Genomic DNA, 16,199 nt, shown 5'->3' with positions numbered 1-16,199 from the left:
ATTGTTATTGAGCAAGTGTTCCAGATAACACACATCAAGACAAGAAGCAAAAAAAAAATGTAATAATTCTGGAAGTACTGCTATTCCATTTTTTTTAATATAAATTATTTTGAACAAGGTATGTGTGAGCTGTCGCTCTTGGGTTTTAAAAAAAAGCTTTAATTAAAAGGGTTGGGTACCACACACGAGTTTGTTATTCAGCCTGTTTTGTTATTTCATCACCTCTCGCTCCTTGGTGCCCAGGCACCATTCTGTGGCGGAGAGTTGGCATGGCAACCTGCGCCAATGTCAGTTTTCATGCCCCCCAACCAAGATCATAAGAAATAGGAGCAGGAGTATGCCATACGGCCCCTCGAGCCTGCTCTGCCATTCAATAAGATCAAGGCTGATCTGATCTTGGCCTCAACTCCACTTTACTGCCCTGATCTTGGCCTCAACTCCACTTTACTGCCCTGGTTCTAGACTCTCCAGCCAGGGGAAGCAACCTCTCAGCATCTACCCTGTCAATCCCCTTCAGAATCTTGTATGTTTCAATGAGATCACCTCTCATTCTTCTAAACTCCAGAGAGTATAGGCCCATTCTACACAATCTCTCCTCATAAGACAACCCTCTCGTCCCAGGAATCAATCTGGTGAACCTTCGTTGCACCGAAGGGGAAAACAGCATCAAGAAAATGTTTACAAATGTACGAGTGCATCTCTCTCTATTGAGTTTACAGCACGGTAATGGGCTTTTTTTTCCCACATGAGCCCCCTAAGCCAATTCCATGTTGCTGCTCGCAACATACCTTTTTTTATATTTATATTTTTACCAGCAACTGTCGAATTCCTTTTTGAAGTAATTTATGATGCTGTTTCAACATTGGTTTGTGGCAAAGAATTTCACATGCTAACCATCATCTGTACAAAGACACTTTTTGAACCTCCCTTTCAATTCATTTTATGATTAAATTTGTACACTGACGTTACGATCTCACTAACCAGTTGAAAGCAATCTATCATTAGTTACCTTTTCACCCTGCAAAATTACCCCTGTGAGCTCTCCAACAACCTATATAGAAACATAGAAACATAGAAAATAGGTGCAGGAGTAGGCCATTCGGCCCTTCTAGCCTGCACCGCCATTCAATGAGTTCATGGCTGAACATGCAACTTCAGTACCCCATTCCTGCTTTCTCGCCATACCCCTTGATTCCCCTAGTAGTAAGGACCTCATCTAACTCCTTTTTGAATATATTTAATGAATTGGCCTCAACAACTTTCTGTGGTAGAGAATTCCACAGGTTCACCACTCTCTGGGTGAAGAAATTCCTCCTCATCTCGGTCCTAAATGGCTTCCCCCTTATCCTTAGACTGTGTCCCCTGGTTCTGGACTTCCCCAACATTGGGAACATTCTTCCTGCATCTAACCTGTCTAACCCCGTCAGAATTTTAAACGTTTCTATGAGGTCGCCTCTCATTCTTCTGAACTCCAGTGAATACAAGCCCAGTTGATCCAGTCTTTCTTGATAGGTCAGTCCCGCCATCTCGGGAATCAGTCTGGTGAACCTTCGCTGCACTCCCTCAATAGCAAGAATGTCCTTCCTCAGGTTAGGAGACCAAAACTGTACACAATACTCCAGGTGTGGCCTCACCAAGGCCCTGTACAATTGTAGCAACACCTCCCTGCCCTTGTACTCAAATCCCCTCGCTATGAAGGCCAACATGCCATTTGCTTTCTTAATCGCCTGCTGTACCTGCATGCCAACCTTCAATGACTGATGTACCATGACACCCAGGTCTCTTTGCACCTGCCCTTTTCCTAATCTGTCACCATTCAGATAATAGTCTGTCTCTCTGTTTTTACCACCAAAGTGGATAACCTCACATTTATCCACATTATACTTCATCTGCCATGCATTTGCCCACTCACCTAACCTATCCAAGTCGCTCTGCAGCCTCATAGAATCCTCCTTGCAGCTCACACTGCCACCCAACTTAGTGTCATCCGCAAATTTGGAGATACTACATTTAATCCCCTCGTCTAAATCATTAATGTACAGTGTAAACAGCTGGGGCCCCAGCACAGAACCCTGCGGCACCCCACTAGTCACTGCCCGCCATTCTGAAAAGTCCCCATTTACTCCTACTCTTTGCTTCCTGTCTGACAACCAGTTCTCAATCCATGTCAGCACACTACCCCCAATCCCATGTGCTTTAACTTTGCACATTAATCTCTTGTGTGGGACTTTGTCGAAAGCCTTCTGAAAGTCCAAATATACCACATCAACTGGTTCTCCCTTGTCCACTCTGCTGGAAACATCCTCAAAAAATTCCAGAAGATTTGTCAAGCATGATTTCCCTTTCACAAATCCATGCTGACTTGGACCTATCATATTACCTCTTTCCAAATGCACTGCGATGACATCCTTAATAATTGATTCCATCATTTTACCCACTACCGATGTCAGGCTGACCGGTCTGTAATTCCCTGTTTTCTCTCTCCCTCCTTTTTTTAAAAAGTGGGGTTACATTGGCTACCCTCCACTCCATAGGAACTGATCCAGAGTCAATGGAATGTTGGAAAATGACTGTCAATGCATCCACTATTTCCAAGGCCACCTCCTTAAGTACTCTGGGATGCAGTCCATCAGGCCCTGGGGATTTATCGGTCTTCAATCCCATCAATTTCCCCAACACAATTTCCCGACTAATAAGGATTTCCCTCAGTTCTTCCTCCTTACTAGACCCTCCGACCCCTTTTATATCCGGAAGGTTGTTTGTGTCCTCCTCAGTGAATACCGAACCAAAGTACTTGTTCAATTGGTCCGCCATTTCTTTGTTCCCCGTTATGACTTCCCCTGATTCTGACTGCAGGGGACCCACGTTTGTCTTTACTAACCTTTTTCTCTTTACATATCTATAGAAACTTTTGCAATCCGTCTTAATGTTCCCTGCAAGCTTCTTCTCGTACTCCATTTTCCCTGCCCTAATCAAACCCTTTGTCCTCCTCTGCTGAGTTCTAAATTTCTCCCAGTCCCCGGGTTCTCTGCTATTTCTGGCCAATTTGTATGCCACTTCCTTGGCTTTAATGCTATCCCTGATTTCCCTTGATAGCCACGGTTGAGCCACCTTCCCTTTTTTATTTTTACGACAGACAGGAATGTACAATTGTTGTAGTTCATCCATGCGGTCTCTAAATGTCTGCCATTGCCCATCCACAGTCAACCCCTTCAGTATCATTCGCCAATCTATCCTAGCCAATTGACGCCTCATACCTTCAAAGTTACCCTTCTTTAAGTTCTGGACCATGGTCTCTGAATTAACTGTTTCATTCTCCATCCTAATGCAGAATTCCACCATATTATGGTCACTCTTCCCCAAGGGGCCTCGCACAACGAGATTGCTAATTAATCCTCTCTCATTACACAACACCCAGTCTAAGATGGCCTCCCCTCTAGTTGGTTCCTCGACATATTGGTCTAAAAAACCATCCCTTATGCACTCCAGGAAATCCTCCTCTACCGTATTGCTTCCAGTTTGGTTAACCCAATCTATGTGCATATTAAAGTCACCCATTATAACTGCTGCACCTTTATTGCACGCACCCCTAATTTCATGTTTGATGCCCTCCCCAACATCACTACTACTGTTTGGAGGTCTGTACACAACTCCCACTAATATTATAGCTGTCAGCAGAGATTGTACCAGAGAAATACTAAGGTAACTAATGATAGATTGCTTTCACTGGTTAGTGAGATCATAACGTCAGTGTTCAAATTTAATCATAAAATGAATTGAAAGGGAGGTTAGAAAAGTGTCTTTGTACAGATGATGGTGCAATACGGTGCTGTGCAGAAAGGTGGAGATGGCTACAAGTTAATACTGGACATGGAAAATCTTTTCAAAATAGTACACTCCAACAACTGCCTGGTTAATTTTATACCGGCAATATTGAATGACTCATGAAACCTGCAACTGTACTGCACCCTTATATTACCACCCAACTTTGCTGAAGTTGATGGTACTGGAACTCGATGTCTTGCACTCCCGTTTCAATTGACTCCATTTGGTGTTCTCTTCACCCAGGGGAGTTGGACAGCCGACTGTCAGCTGTGGCTCAGTGGGTAGCACACTCACCTCTGAGACGCCAGAGACTTGAGCACGTAAATCTAGGCTGACACTCCAGTGCACTGCTGAGAGAATGTTGCACTGTCGGAGGTGCCGTCTTTCGGATGAGACATCAAACCGAGGCCCCATCTGCTCTCTGATAGACATAAAATATCCCATGGCACTATTTCGAAGAAGAGCAGGGGAGTCATCCCTGGTGTCCTGGCCAATACTTAACCCTCAATCAACATAAAAATAGATAGATTATCTGGTCCTTATCACGTCGCTGTTTGTGAGAGCTTGCTGTGCCAAATTGGCTGCTGCATTTCCCACATTACGACAGTGAGCACACTTTATTGGCTGTAAAGCACTTTGAGATGTCCAGTGGTTGTGAAAGGTGCTAAATAAATGCAAGTCTTTATTCCTCTTTATCCCAGAAAAATAGTTGGGAATGCCAATTTCTGGGAGAGTGAAATTGACAGCTATCCCACAAATTACGTTGCAAGGAATTGGCAAGCTCCTTTTTAAAAAAAAAAAAAATTATGACAGCCAGATTTGAGCAAAAAGCTCCTGCGCCAGTTTGTAAAGCAACTTCTGCTCTTCCTATGTAGACCACATAAACAAGGATCATTTTATTCCAGTGTAATTTTATTACACGATTATCACTGGTTCCTGTTGAGGTTGATTATTTAACTTTGTGCCACCAGGTGATGGGGTGGAAAGTGATGGCATTCTCCCGGATAGAATTCAGAGGACCCCCATTACAATACCAGAGGAACTTGAAAGTAAAGAAGAAATGGTAAGATTGTCTTTGGGGCAATTCAAGCACATGTTGAACTAGAGCATCAGCAGAAGGTATCTCGGAAGCAAAGAATACAGGTTCAATCTCCCCCATGCTGTTGAGTCTTTAGATCAGCCACACCACTTGGGGTGGGGGGGGACGGACATTGAGCAGGGGAGGACTTCCCTACCAGGGAGGGAGATGAGATAGCGTGTCCTTCCTGGGATGCAGGTGTCGTTTGTGTCTCCTGGTGACCGAGATGAGGAGAAACTTCTTCACCCAGAGAGTGGTGAACCTGTGGAATTCTCTACCACAGAAAGCTGTTGAGGCCAATTCACTAAATATATTCAAAAAGGAGTTAGATGTTGGCCTTACTACTAGGGGGATCAAGGGGTATGGCGAGAAAGCAGGAATGGGGTACTGAAGTTGCATGTTCAGCCATGAACTCATTGAATGGCGGTGCAGGCTCGAAGGGCCGAATGGCCTACTCCTGCACCTATTTTCTATGTTTCTATGTTACAAAGCAGTGGGCTGAGGCTGTGAAGCTTTGGGAGAGAAGATGAGAAGAGGTTAGAGGGCTAAATATTATCACAGAAAGGTACAAAAGGTTGCACCAGGTAAATTGCCTGAGAAACAGCCCAACCCAATCCAATCCCTGGGTCCTTGTACTTTTACTGATAGGACTTTACTGCCCAAACGGAATACCCTGGAAGAGCACAACCAAAACTGCGAAAGAAAGGTTTGGGGTGCAACTCTGCATCAGTATGCTTTCATTGGTAAATCTGGAGAAATGGGATGAAATATTCCAAGGAAATTTCTTTTGTACAGGTACAATGTCAGAAATCCGGAATCTGTGCTGGTTTTTGGGTTTTCCGGATTTCAGACAAGAAAATCAGTAGCCTGAAATCCGGAATCCTCGACAGAATCCGTGCCAGGTTTTGAGCGGTGAGGTCCGAAATCCGGCACGGATTTGTTCGAGGATTCCGGATTTCAGACTATTGATTTTCTTGTCTAAAATCCGGAATCCTCGACAGAATCCGTGCCAGGTTTTGAGCGGTGAGGTCCGAAATCCGGCACGGATTTGTTCGAGGATTCCGGATTTCAGACTATTGATTTTCTTGTCTAAAATCCGGAATCCTCGACCGAATCTGCTGGATTTCGGGTTTTGCCAGATTTCGGACCTTGCCGCCTGCGGCTCCCCGGCACTGCGCTTTTACCCGTTTCCTCGTCCCTCGCCAGATGTCGCCATCTTGGCCGCCTCAAAATGTCCGGTTTTCGGACAATAATTCCGGACGACTCCATCAGCTTTGCGCAAAATGTCCGGTTTTCGGACAATTCCGGTTTTCGAGACGTTGTTACCTGTGTGCGCGCGCATGTGTGTGTGTTCTTAAACACTGGGTTCATGAGGGCTCGTGCATCACTAAATTACCTCATGAAAGCTTCTATCCACCTTTAAACTGGTTTATCTGATATACATATACCAGTCTAGATGAGTGTGGTTTTAAGGCGGCTACAGCTTTAACTAGATTTAAATTCAATGCATTTCTAGTAAAGGAAGGGATTGAGAGATATAGTGAGAGAAGGTGAGTTGGTGAGGTTAATCTATCAAAAAGGTGACTTGCTTGTTGGATGTAATAGCTCTTTCCTGTTCCGAGTTCTTGGGTTTCTCTATACGCTATCTGCAGCTGTTATAAATCTATGGCTCTAAGAGGATGGGAAACTCACTGCACTGCTAAAGCAGGAATCCTTGTAAGTTGTTGAAGGGTCAACGTGGTTAGAATCTTACGAAGATATCCACAACAAGAAGCATTGCAGCACTCAGTGAAGAGTTGTGGGGTGGGGATGGTTAATTTGAGATTGGAGATTAACTGCACTCTCTGCTCCTGAGATACCTCCTGCTGAAGCTCTAGCCTGTGCACACAAGAAAATGGAATAAAACGCTGCCCTAATCATTGAATATTTTCCTTAATCCTTCCCAGTCATGTGTGGGCTGGAGCACTGGCAGGAGTAATGTGGGAGAAACAATCCGAGCTCCTTTGTTATTTTGAATCATCTTTTTACTAGATGAGTTCTAAACCGCCTTTCTCCACCTCTAACATCGCCTGTCTCCGTCCCTGCCTCAGCTCTTCTGCTGCTGAAACCCACATTCATGCCTTTTGTTACCTCTAGACTTGACTATTCCAACTCACTCCTGGCTGGCCTTCCACATTCCACCCTACGTAAACTTGAAGTCATCCAAAACTCAGCAGCCCGTGTACTAACCTGCACCAAGTCATCATCACCCATCACCCATCACCCCTGTGCTTTCTGACCTACATTGGCTCCCAGTTAAACAGCGCCTCGATTTCAAAATTCTCATCCTTGTTTACAAATCACTCCATAGCCTTGCCCCTCCCTATCTCTGTAATCTTTTTCAGCCTCATCATCCCACGAGTTGTCTGCGCTCCTCTAATTCTGGCCTCTTGAACATCCCTCATTATAACTGCTCAACCATCGGTGGCCGTGCCTTCAGCTGCCTGGGCCCTAAGCTCTGGAACTCCCTCCCTAAACCTCTCTGCCTCTCTCCCACTCTTTCCTCCTTTAAGATGCTCATTAAAACCTACCTTTTTAAACAAGCTTTTGATCATCTGCCTTCATTTCTTCTGTGGCTCGATGTCAAATTTATCTGTCTGTAACACTGTTGTGAAGCACCTTGGGACGTTTTACTACATTAAAGGCGCTTTATAAATAAAGGTTAATTATTATATCCTTTCAGTTTTTGCATTTAACTGAGGCGGAACTGTCTTAAGCTGAAAGATCAGATGGTTGTCACCAGTGAGGTGGTGTCTTGTGTGTTCTTGATCTGAAAGTCTCTTCCCTCCATCCGTTGTCCAGGTTGACTTCCTGAAATCAGCACTAAGCCAACTGGAGCAGGAACGGGATCAACTGACTCTGCAGTTCTTCGAACAGAAACAGCAACACCAGGCACTACTACACCAAATGTCAGCTCTAACGCACAAGCACGAACAATCCAGAGGTATCCACGTGAATAGTTTGATCTAAACTGTTTTATTTTAACGCACAACCAATCCTCAGTTATCTGAAACCCCACTGCACTGGAGATGTGGATATTCTAGAATTATGAAGTTCCGTTACCTTTATACAGCAAATTCCAACAAAGGGGATGACCTGAAAATTATACAGAGGAGAAAGTGGGGTGCAAAATGGAAAAGAATCGGACTGAGATGATCGTCTCTCCAGAATGTTTCAGATGGCCAAGGGTTTCAAATAAGTGAAATTTGAGTAAGATAAAAGGTAAACTCAGATGGTGGCAACACTGTATAATGTGCTGATATATTGGGCTGATAATCAGGGTTGCCCACACCCAGAGCACTAGCAGCATCGAGTAAAGGTGAGACATTCGCAGATTCTGCACTAAAAACAAGGCAAGATTTTCGAACGGCCCTACTTTGAATCCATTGTAGACTGCTGACTTACATTGGCTTCTGTTTAATCAATGCCTTCATTTCAAAATTCTCATCTTTATTTTCAAATCCCTCCATGGCCTCGCCCCCATCCTAGCTCTGTCATCTCCTCCAGCCCCACCACCCACCCGAGATGTCTGTGCTCCTCTAATTCTGTCCTCCTGAGCACCCTGATTATAGTTGCTCAACCACTGAAGGCCGTGCCTTCAGCTGCCTGGGCCCCATGCTCTGGAACTCCCTCCCCGAAACCTTTCTACCTCTCTAGCTCTCTTTCCTCCTTCAAGGTGCTCCTTAAAACATACCTCTTTGACCAAGCCTGCGCTAAGGGGCTAATTTCCACGCGGTGTCAAATTTCTATCACAATACTGCTGTGAAGCGCCTTGGGACGTTTCACTACGTTAAAGGCGCTATATAAATACAAGTTGTTGTTGCTGCAATTCAAAACCACACAATCCCACAGGTTCCTTTTTAAATGCTGGCTTACTTTCTCCAGTGCCCCTTCCCCCTTCAACCCATTTCATACAGGCACACTTTCCTTCCCTCTTTCGGCTGAGACGATAAACCAAGGCCCTGTCTGAAGCCTTTGAGAGTTACCTGGTTATGTATCAGCTGTCAGAGTGTCAGCCGTGGCTCAGTGGGCAGCACTCTCGCCTCTGAGTCAGAAGGTTGTGGGTTCAAGTCCCACTCCAGGGACTTGAGCACATAAATCTAGGCTGACACTCCAGTGTAGTGCTGAGGGAGCCCTCGCTGTCGGAGGTGCCGTCTTTCAGATGAGACGTTAAACCGAGGCCCTGTCTGCTCTCTCAAGTAGACATAAAAGATCCCATAGCAACTATTTTGAAGAAGTGCCCTGGCCAATATTTATTCCTCAATCAACATAACAAAAGAGATTATCTGGTCCATTATCACATTGCTGTTTGTGGGAGCTTGCTGTGCGCAATTTGGCTGCTGCGTTTCCTACATTACAACAGTGACTACACTCCACAAAAGTATTTAATTGGCTAAAGCGCTTTGAGACGTCCGGTGGTCGTGAAAGGTGCTATATAAATCCAAGTCTTGCCTTTTCTTTTCCTTCCTCCTGCTGCGCCCCCGGTTCAGACAGGTCCCGGTCCTTCTCCTCATCCAAATTTGCAGAGATGTTGCTCTTGGCATCAACCTCTACTCTGGGAGGGAATTCTTAATCTTGCAAAACTATTGGGCGATCATAAGTTGCTGCCCACGATATCTTGCAGAGTTCAGCCACCTGGAGAAGCAGCAGCGTCAAGTAGGAGCAGGCAGTGGTCGACAAAGTTCATAGATTCCACAATAAAATTGCAGTGATTTTTCCTGGGGCCCTGATGACGATGCCATTTAAAACCACTTGTAAATGCTGGTTTACTTGCCCCTGACTTGAATGCAGTGATTTAAAAGTAATTCCTGAGAATATAGCTGTGTGAGGTTTGCAGCTTACATATGAAACCTTTTCATCGACAGTAGAAGCAGCATAACAACCACTACCACCACAGTCTGAGCTTCATCAGCCATATTTTGGCAAGTGCTCAACGGTGAACTAAGCACACTATATCTGCAATGCTGCTGGTTATGGTGGGAAGGTGAAATTTTAAGAGACTCTCGTAGCATAAATTCAGAATTAGGCACCTTGCGTTGATCAGTTTGAGCTCAAGCAGGTATGGTATAAAAATGTAGTCTCTCTCTCCTCCCCGTGCTTACTTTTCAGCTCAATAAATTATGAAGCTTGTCTCAACGAATGTTGGTGGAAGATCATCCTCCTGATCAGAACATAAGAAATAGGAGTAGGCCATACGGCCTCTCGAGCCTGCTCCGTCATTCAATAAGATCATGGCTGATCTTCAGCCTCTTCCCGTCCGATCCCCGTATGCCTTGATACCCTTCGTGCCCAAATCTCTGGCTTGAATGTACTCAACAACTGAGCATCCACAACCCTCTGAGGTAGAGAATTCCATCTCAGTCCAAAATGGCCGATCCCTTATCCTGAGACTATGCCACCTAATTCTAGATTCTCCAGGTGTGCCAGATAAAGCCAGTTACCTGGTGTTATCCAATCAAATGATTAGCACTCGACTTTCTGGAGTAGATTTTACATACATGCAATGCTTAATGACCTGTTTTTATATTGGGATTATCCTCCGCATGCTCTGACTGTAATAGACTTGAAAAGGCATGCGATAGATTTCATAAGTTTGTGTATGTGTAAAACACTAAATATGATAACATTTCATTGTGTAGACATTTTGCATTGAACGTGACTTATTTTCTTTACCTGACACATTTCAGCAAGGCTTACCCCATCTCCCACGCCACCTCATCCTCATAGGCAGTCTCTCGGAATCGAGAAAGACTTGCTTCCACTCTTCACATGAGTTCTTAAGTGGCTGTACAGTCCAATACGAGAACCACAGTCTCTGTCACAGGTGGGACAGACAGTGGTTGAGGGGAAGGGTGGGCGGGGAGTCTGGTTTGCCGCACGCTCCTTCCGCTGCCTGCGCTTGATTTCTGCATGCTCTCGGCGACGATACTCGAGGAGCTCAGCGCCACCCGGATGCACTTCCTCCACTTAGGCGGTCTTTGGCCAGGGACTCCCAGGTGTCAGTGGGGATGTCGCACTTTATCAGGGAGGCTTTGAGGGTGTCCTTGTAATGTTTCCGCTGCCCACCTTTGGCTCGTTTGTCGTGGACGAGTTCCGAGTAGAGTGCTTGCTTTGGGAGTCTCGTGTCTGGATTGCGAACTATATGGCCTGCCTAGCGTAGCTGATCAAGTGTGGTCAGTGCTTCAATGCTGGGGATGTTGGCCTGGACGAGGGCGTTAATGTTTGTGCATCTGTCCTCCCAGGGGATTTGCAGGATCTTGCGGAGACATCGCTGGTGGTATTTCTCCAGCGACTTGAGGTGTCTACTGTACATGGTCCACGTCTCTGAGCCATACAGGAGGGCAGGTATTACTACAGCCCTGTAGACCATGAGCTTGGTGACAGTTTTGAGGGCCTGGTCTTCAAACACTCTTTTCCTCAGGCAGCCAAAGGCTGCACTGGCGCTTTGGAGGTGGTGTTAGATCTCGTCGTCAATGCCTGCTCTTGTTGATAGGAGGTTTTCGAGATAAGGGAAGTGGTCCACGTTGTCCAGGGCCGCGCCGTAAATCTTGATGTCTGGGGGGCAGTGCTGTGTGGCGAGGACAGGCTGGTGAAGGATCTGTGTCTTACTGATGTTTAGCGTAAGACCCATGCTTTCATACGCCTCGGTAAATATCGACTGTGTCCTGGAGTTCAGTCTCTGTGTGTGCACAGACGCAGGTGTTGTCCGCGTGCTGTAGCTCGACGACAAGAGGTTGAAGTGGTCTTGGACCTGGCCTGGAGATGGTGAAGGTTGAACAGCTTCCCACTGGTTCTGTAGTTTAGTTCCACTCCAGCGGGGAGCTTGTCAACTGTGAGGTGGAGCATGGCAGTGAGGAAGATTGAGAAGAGGGTTGGGGCGATGTCTCAGTCCTGCTTGACCCCGGTCCGGACGTGGATTGGGTCTGTGATGGATCCGTTGGTAAGGATCACGGCCTGCATGTCGTCGTGGAGCAGGCGGAGGATGGTGACGTACTTTTGAAGGCATCTGAAATGGAGGAGGACGCTCCATAGACCCTCGCGGTTGACGGTGTCAAAGGCCTTTGTAAGGTCGAAGGCCATGTATAAGGGCTGGCGCTGTTCCCTGCATTTTTCCTGCAGCTGGCGCTGCAAAAATCATGTCCGTTGTTTCCCGGAGGGGACGTAATCCGCACTGAGACTCCCGGAGGGGCTCCTCGGCCACGGGGAGAAAACGGTTGAGGAGGATTCTAGCAACAACTTTCCCAGTGGCTGCTAGCAGGGAGATTCCTCTGTAGTTACCATAGTCAGACTTGTCCTCTTTTTTAAAGATTGTCCCGATTACTGCATCTCTAAGATCTCCCGGCATGCTCTCCTCCCTCCAGATGAGAGCGATGAGGTCGTGTATTTGCGCCAGCAGTGCCTCTCCGCCATACTTCAGTGCCTCAGCAGAGATTCCATCCGCTCCCGTAGCCTTGTTGTTTCTCAGCTGTCTTATGGCTTTTTCGGCCTCATGCAGTGTTGGGGTCTCACTGAGGTGGTGGCGGGTCGCATGCTGAGGAATGGAGTCGAGAACACTCGAGTCAAAGGCAGAGTCTCGATTGAGGAGATCTTCGAAGTGCTCCTTCCAGCGGGCCCTGACTGCTTCGGTGTCCTTGATGAGTGTTTCCCCGTTCTTGGCCAGCAGCGGGGTGGGGCCTTGGGTATTTGGACCGTAGGTGGCCTTGACTGCAATGAAGAATCCTCGCACATCATGGCTGTCGGCCAGCTGCTGTATCTCCTGTGCTTTCTCCATCCAACGCCTGTTCTTTAGGTCCCGGGTTTTTTGTTGGACCTTAGCCTTTGGCCGTCTGTAATGCTGCTTTGCTGTTCCCGAGTTGGGTTGTTGTTTAAGGCTCAGAAATGCCTTGCACTTGCAATCTATTAGCTCTTGAATCTCCTGATCATTCTCATCAAACCAATCCTGGTGTTTCCTGGTTGAGTGACCGAGCATCTCTTTGCAGACACTGGTTATGGAGGCCTGGAGGGCAGACCAAGCGCTGTGGGCATTCTGCGTCTCAGGGTCATCAAGGCACGCCAGGTTAGCTGTGAGGCGCTGACTGTAAAGGGCTCTCTTAGCTGGGTCCTTAAGTTCCCTGGCATTGACTTTTTTGCGACCGTGCTTCTGCTGCCCCCTTCGCTTTGGGGCTATGTTGAAATCAATGATGGATCGGATTAGGTGGTGGTCCGTACACCAGTCGTCCGCTCCTGTCATGGCACGGGTGATGCGCACATCCTTGCGATCCCTGGCTCGGACGATGATATAGTCGAGCAAGTGCCATTGTTTGGAGCGAAGGTGTTGCCACGATGCCTTGTATTTGTCCCTCTGGCGGAACAAGGTGTTGGTGATAAGTTTATGCTCTAGACATTTTGTCAGGAGTAGGGTACCACTGGAGTTGGCTTTCCCTTCCCCCTCTCTGCCAATCACGCCTCCCCAGAGGTCTATGTCCTTGCCGACCCCAACCCCGCGAATCCCAAAAGTTTGGGCCTACCTCAGGCCTCCCGCCACACCACACATCGGCGGCTCGACGCGACTTGAGCCCCCGGCTGGACTTCCTGCGGCGACTCGGCGTGACCTGGGCCTCCCGGCTGGACCTCCTGCAGCGACCGAGCTATCGGGCCTCCACCTCCCCACCCCCCCCCCCCCATTCTGAACCCCAGTGCACCATTGGCCCCCCCACCCCCAATGCCTACCCCCAACCAAGCCTTGGACCACCCACCATCAAGGGCGCTACCCAGCGCAGAGCCTGCGGCCAACACCTCGCCGTAGGCAATTAGGCTTATACAGCAGTGCCAGGTCTCCAGTCGTCCTGGACCACCTTGCCACGAGACCAGGACCTCGCTCAGCTAAGCACATGTGGTAACCGGTGTGCAATGACCATCCCACGTTAAAAGAAATCACGCACAGGCATCTTCCATTCCGTTAACATGAAGTTCTGGACCTGGAACGTCAGGACCCTCGTGGACAACCCCAACAGCGACAGACCGGAACGCCGCACCGCCATAGTTGCCTGGGAACTTAGACACTTTGATATCGATATCGACATCGCCGCCCTGAGCGAGACCCAGCGGGCAGGGGAAGGCCAGCTCGAGGAACAAGGTGGAGGTTACACCACCTTCAGGAAAAGGGAAACCAGAGGCAGAACGCCGTCTCCACGGAGTCTGCTTCGCCATCAAAAACGAGCTGGTCAACCGCCTCAAAGACTCCCCCTGCAGGACTAACGAACGCCTCATGACACTTCGACTCACCCTATCCCGGAACCAGTGCGCCACAGTCATCAGTGCTTTCGCCCTGACATTCGATGCAACAGATGAGGCCAAAGAGGGTTTTTAACTCCAACCTCAAAATCCCTGACCTGCGTCCTCGCGGGCGACAAACTGACCCCACGCCACACACACATCTGGGATCACGTCCGTCTTTCTCAGACCTGATTGTAAAGGAGGTGTTGTATACAACACAGCTCCATTTCTAATCTTCCCAAAGTAGAAACCTTTTATATTTAAAAAAAATCGCACCGATGACTTGCAACAAATTGAATGAAGGCATGATTGATTACCCTTGCTCCAAACCTAGCCGAGGATGGAGTACAGAAATGTATATGACAGATTGCATCATCGCACAATGACGGCAGATATACTACAAATGTGTCCAACAGAAATGTTAAATTTAAGGTGATTGATTAAAAAAAGCCAGGGATGGGGCGAAATAAGAATTTTTTTTTTACGCAGCGAGTTGTGATCTGGAATGCACTACTTAGAAGGGTGGTGGAAGAAGATTAAATTGTAACCAGCAAAAGGAATTTGAATAATATTTAAAAAGGAAAAATTTGCAAGGCGATGGGGAAAGAGCAGGGGAGTGGGACGGATTGGCTAGCTCTTTCAAAGAGCCGGCGCGCACATGATGGGCCGACTGGCCTCCTGTGCTGTAACATTGTATGACTCGCTCGCTCCCCCTTTCCCACGCTCGCTCCCCCTGTTGTGCTTCAGTATCCTGCCCACCATCAGTTAAAATACCCGACTGTCCCACTGTGCATCCTCTCCCCTCTTGAACACATTTATTGGCCGACCGGATCGTGGGGGTTTTCTGCGGTTACCTACCATTGGGACCCTCGTCTGTGAGAGGATTTGTGCAGCAAAACTCCAGAGGCTATAAATAACAAGCTGTTGCTAAGATTTATTTCCACATAACATGTCTGTTCTTGTATTACTTTTTGGAGTCAGCATGTGAGTTGCATCTCTTTCCATGTAAGATTTTTTTCTTAAAAGCTGTTTATTATATCATCCTCTCAGGAGCTGCAGAAACATTGAGCGATGCCGACACAATACCAACCGAAGTGCACAAAGCTTTGATAGGTGCGATGGACAAGCTGCAGGTTCGTGAATGTAGATTTTATTTTCCTCCACCCAGCCTACTTTACAACAGAAAGTGTTTTATTTTCAAGCACATACTGGTACATACTTGTGCATCTTTAAGGGTCTCTTTCATCACCATCATAGGCAGTCCCTCGTAATCGAGGAAGACTTGCTTCCACTCTAAAAGTGAGTTCTTGGGTGACTGAACAGTCCAATGCAGGAATTGCAGTCTCTGTCACAGGTGGGACACACAGTGGTTGGAGGAAAGGGTGGGCGGGGAGTCTGGTTTGCCGCACGCTCCTTCCGCTGCCTGCGCTTGATTTCTGCATGCTCTCGGCGACGAGACTCGAGGTGCTCCGCACCCTCCCGGATGCTCTTCCTCCACTTAGGGCGGTCTTTGGCCAGGCACACCCAGGTGTCGGTGGGGATGTTGCATTTTATCAAGGAGGCTTTGAGGGTGCCCTTGAAACATTTCCTCTGCCCACCTGGGGCTTGCTTGCTGTGTAGGAGTTCCGAGTAGAGCGCTTGCTTTGGGAGAGTCAAGCATGCGAACAATGTGGTCCGCCCAATGGAACTGGTCGAGTGTGGTCAGTACTTCGAACTGAGGATGTTGGCCTGATCGAGGATGCTAACGTTGGTGCGTCTGTCCTCCCAGGGGATTTTCAGGATCTTGTGGAGACATCGTTGGTGGTATTTCACTCTTTTTATAGTGCTAGTGTTTGCTAGTGCTGTTGGGGAGGGGTTAAGCTAATATGGCAGGGGAATGGGAACCTATGCAGGAAGATAGAGGGAAGTAGAATGGGGGCAGAAGCAAAAGATAGAAAGAAGAAAAGTAAAAGTGGAGGGCAGAGAAACCCAAGGCAAAAATCAAAAAGGGCCACATTACAGC

General features: G+C 47.5%; 1 protein-coding gene across 7 annotated transcripts in view; it reads left to right on the top strand.

Annotated features, from left to right (window-relative positions):
• Positions 1 to 16,199, top strand: part of golga2 (golgin A2) — a 122,748-nt gene that overhangs the window by 86,121 nt on the left and 20,428 nt on the right. For all 7 annotated transcript variants that reach the window (XM_070863760.1, XM_070863757.1, XM_070863759.1 and 4 more), the window contains 3 exons: positions 4,797 to 4,888; positions 7,745 to 7,886; positions 15,248 to 15,330. In XM_070863760.1, coding sequence (XP_070719861.1) covers positions 4,797 to 4,888; positions 7,745 to 7,886; positions 15,248 to 15,330 — 317 coding nt within the window. The remainder of the gene's footprint in view (positions 1 to 4,796; positions 4,889 to 7,744; positions 7,887 to 15,247; positions 15,331 to 16,199) is intronic.

Source organism: Pristiophorus japonicus, chromosome 20, assembly GCF_044704955.1.
Source record: "Pristiophorus japonicus isolate sPriJap1 chromosome 20, sPriJap1.hap1, whole genome shotgun sequence".
Lineage (NCBI taxonomy): Eukaryota > Metazoa > Chordata > Chondrichthyes > Pristiophoridae > Pristiophorus > Pristiophorus japonicus.
The sequence above is the reverse complement of the archived record's forward strand: the minus strand, read 5'-3'. Positions and strand labels throughout refer to the sequence as shown.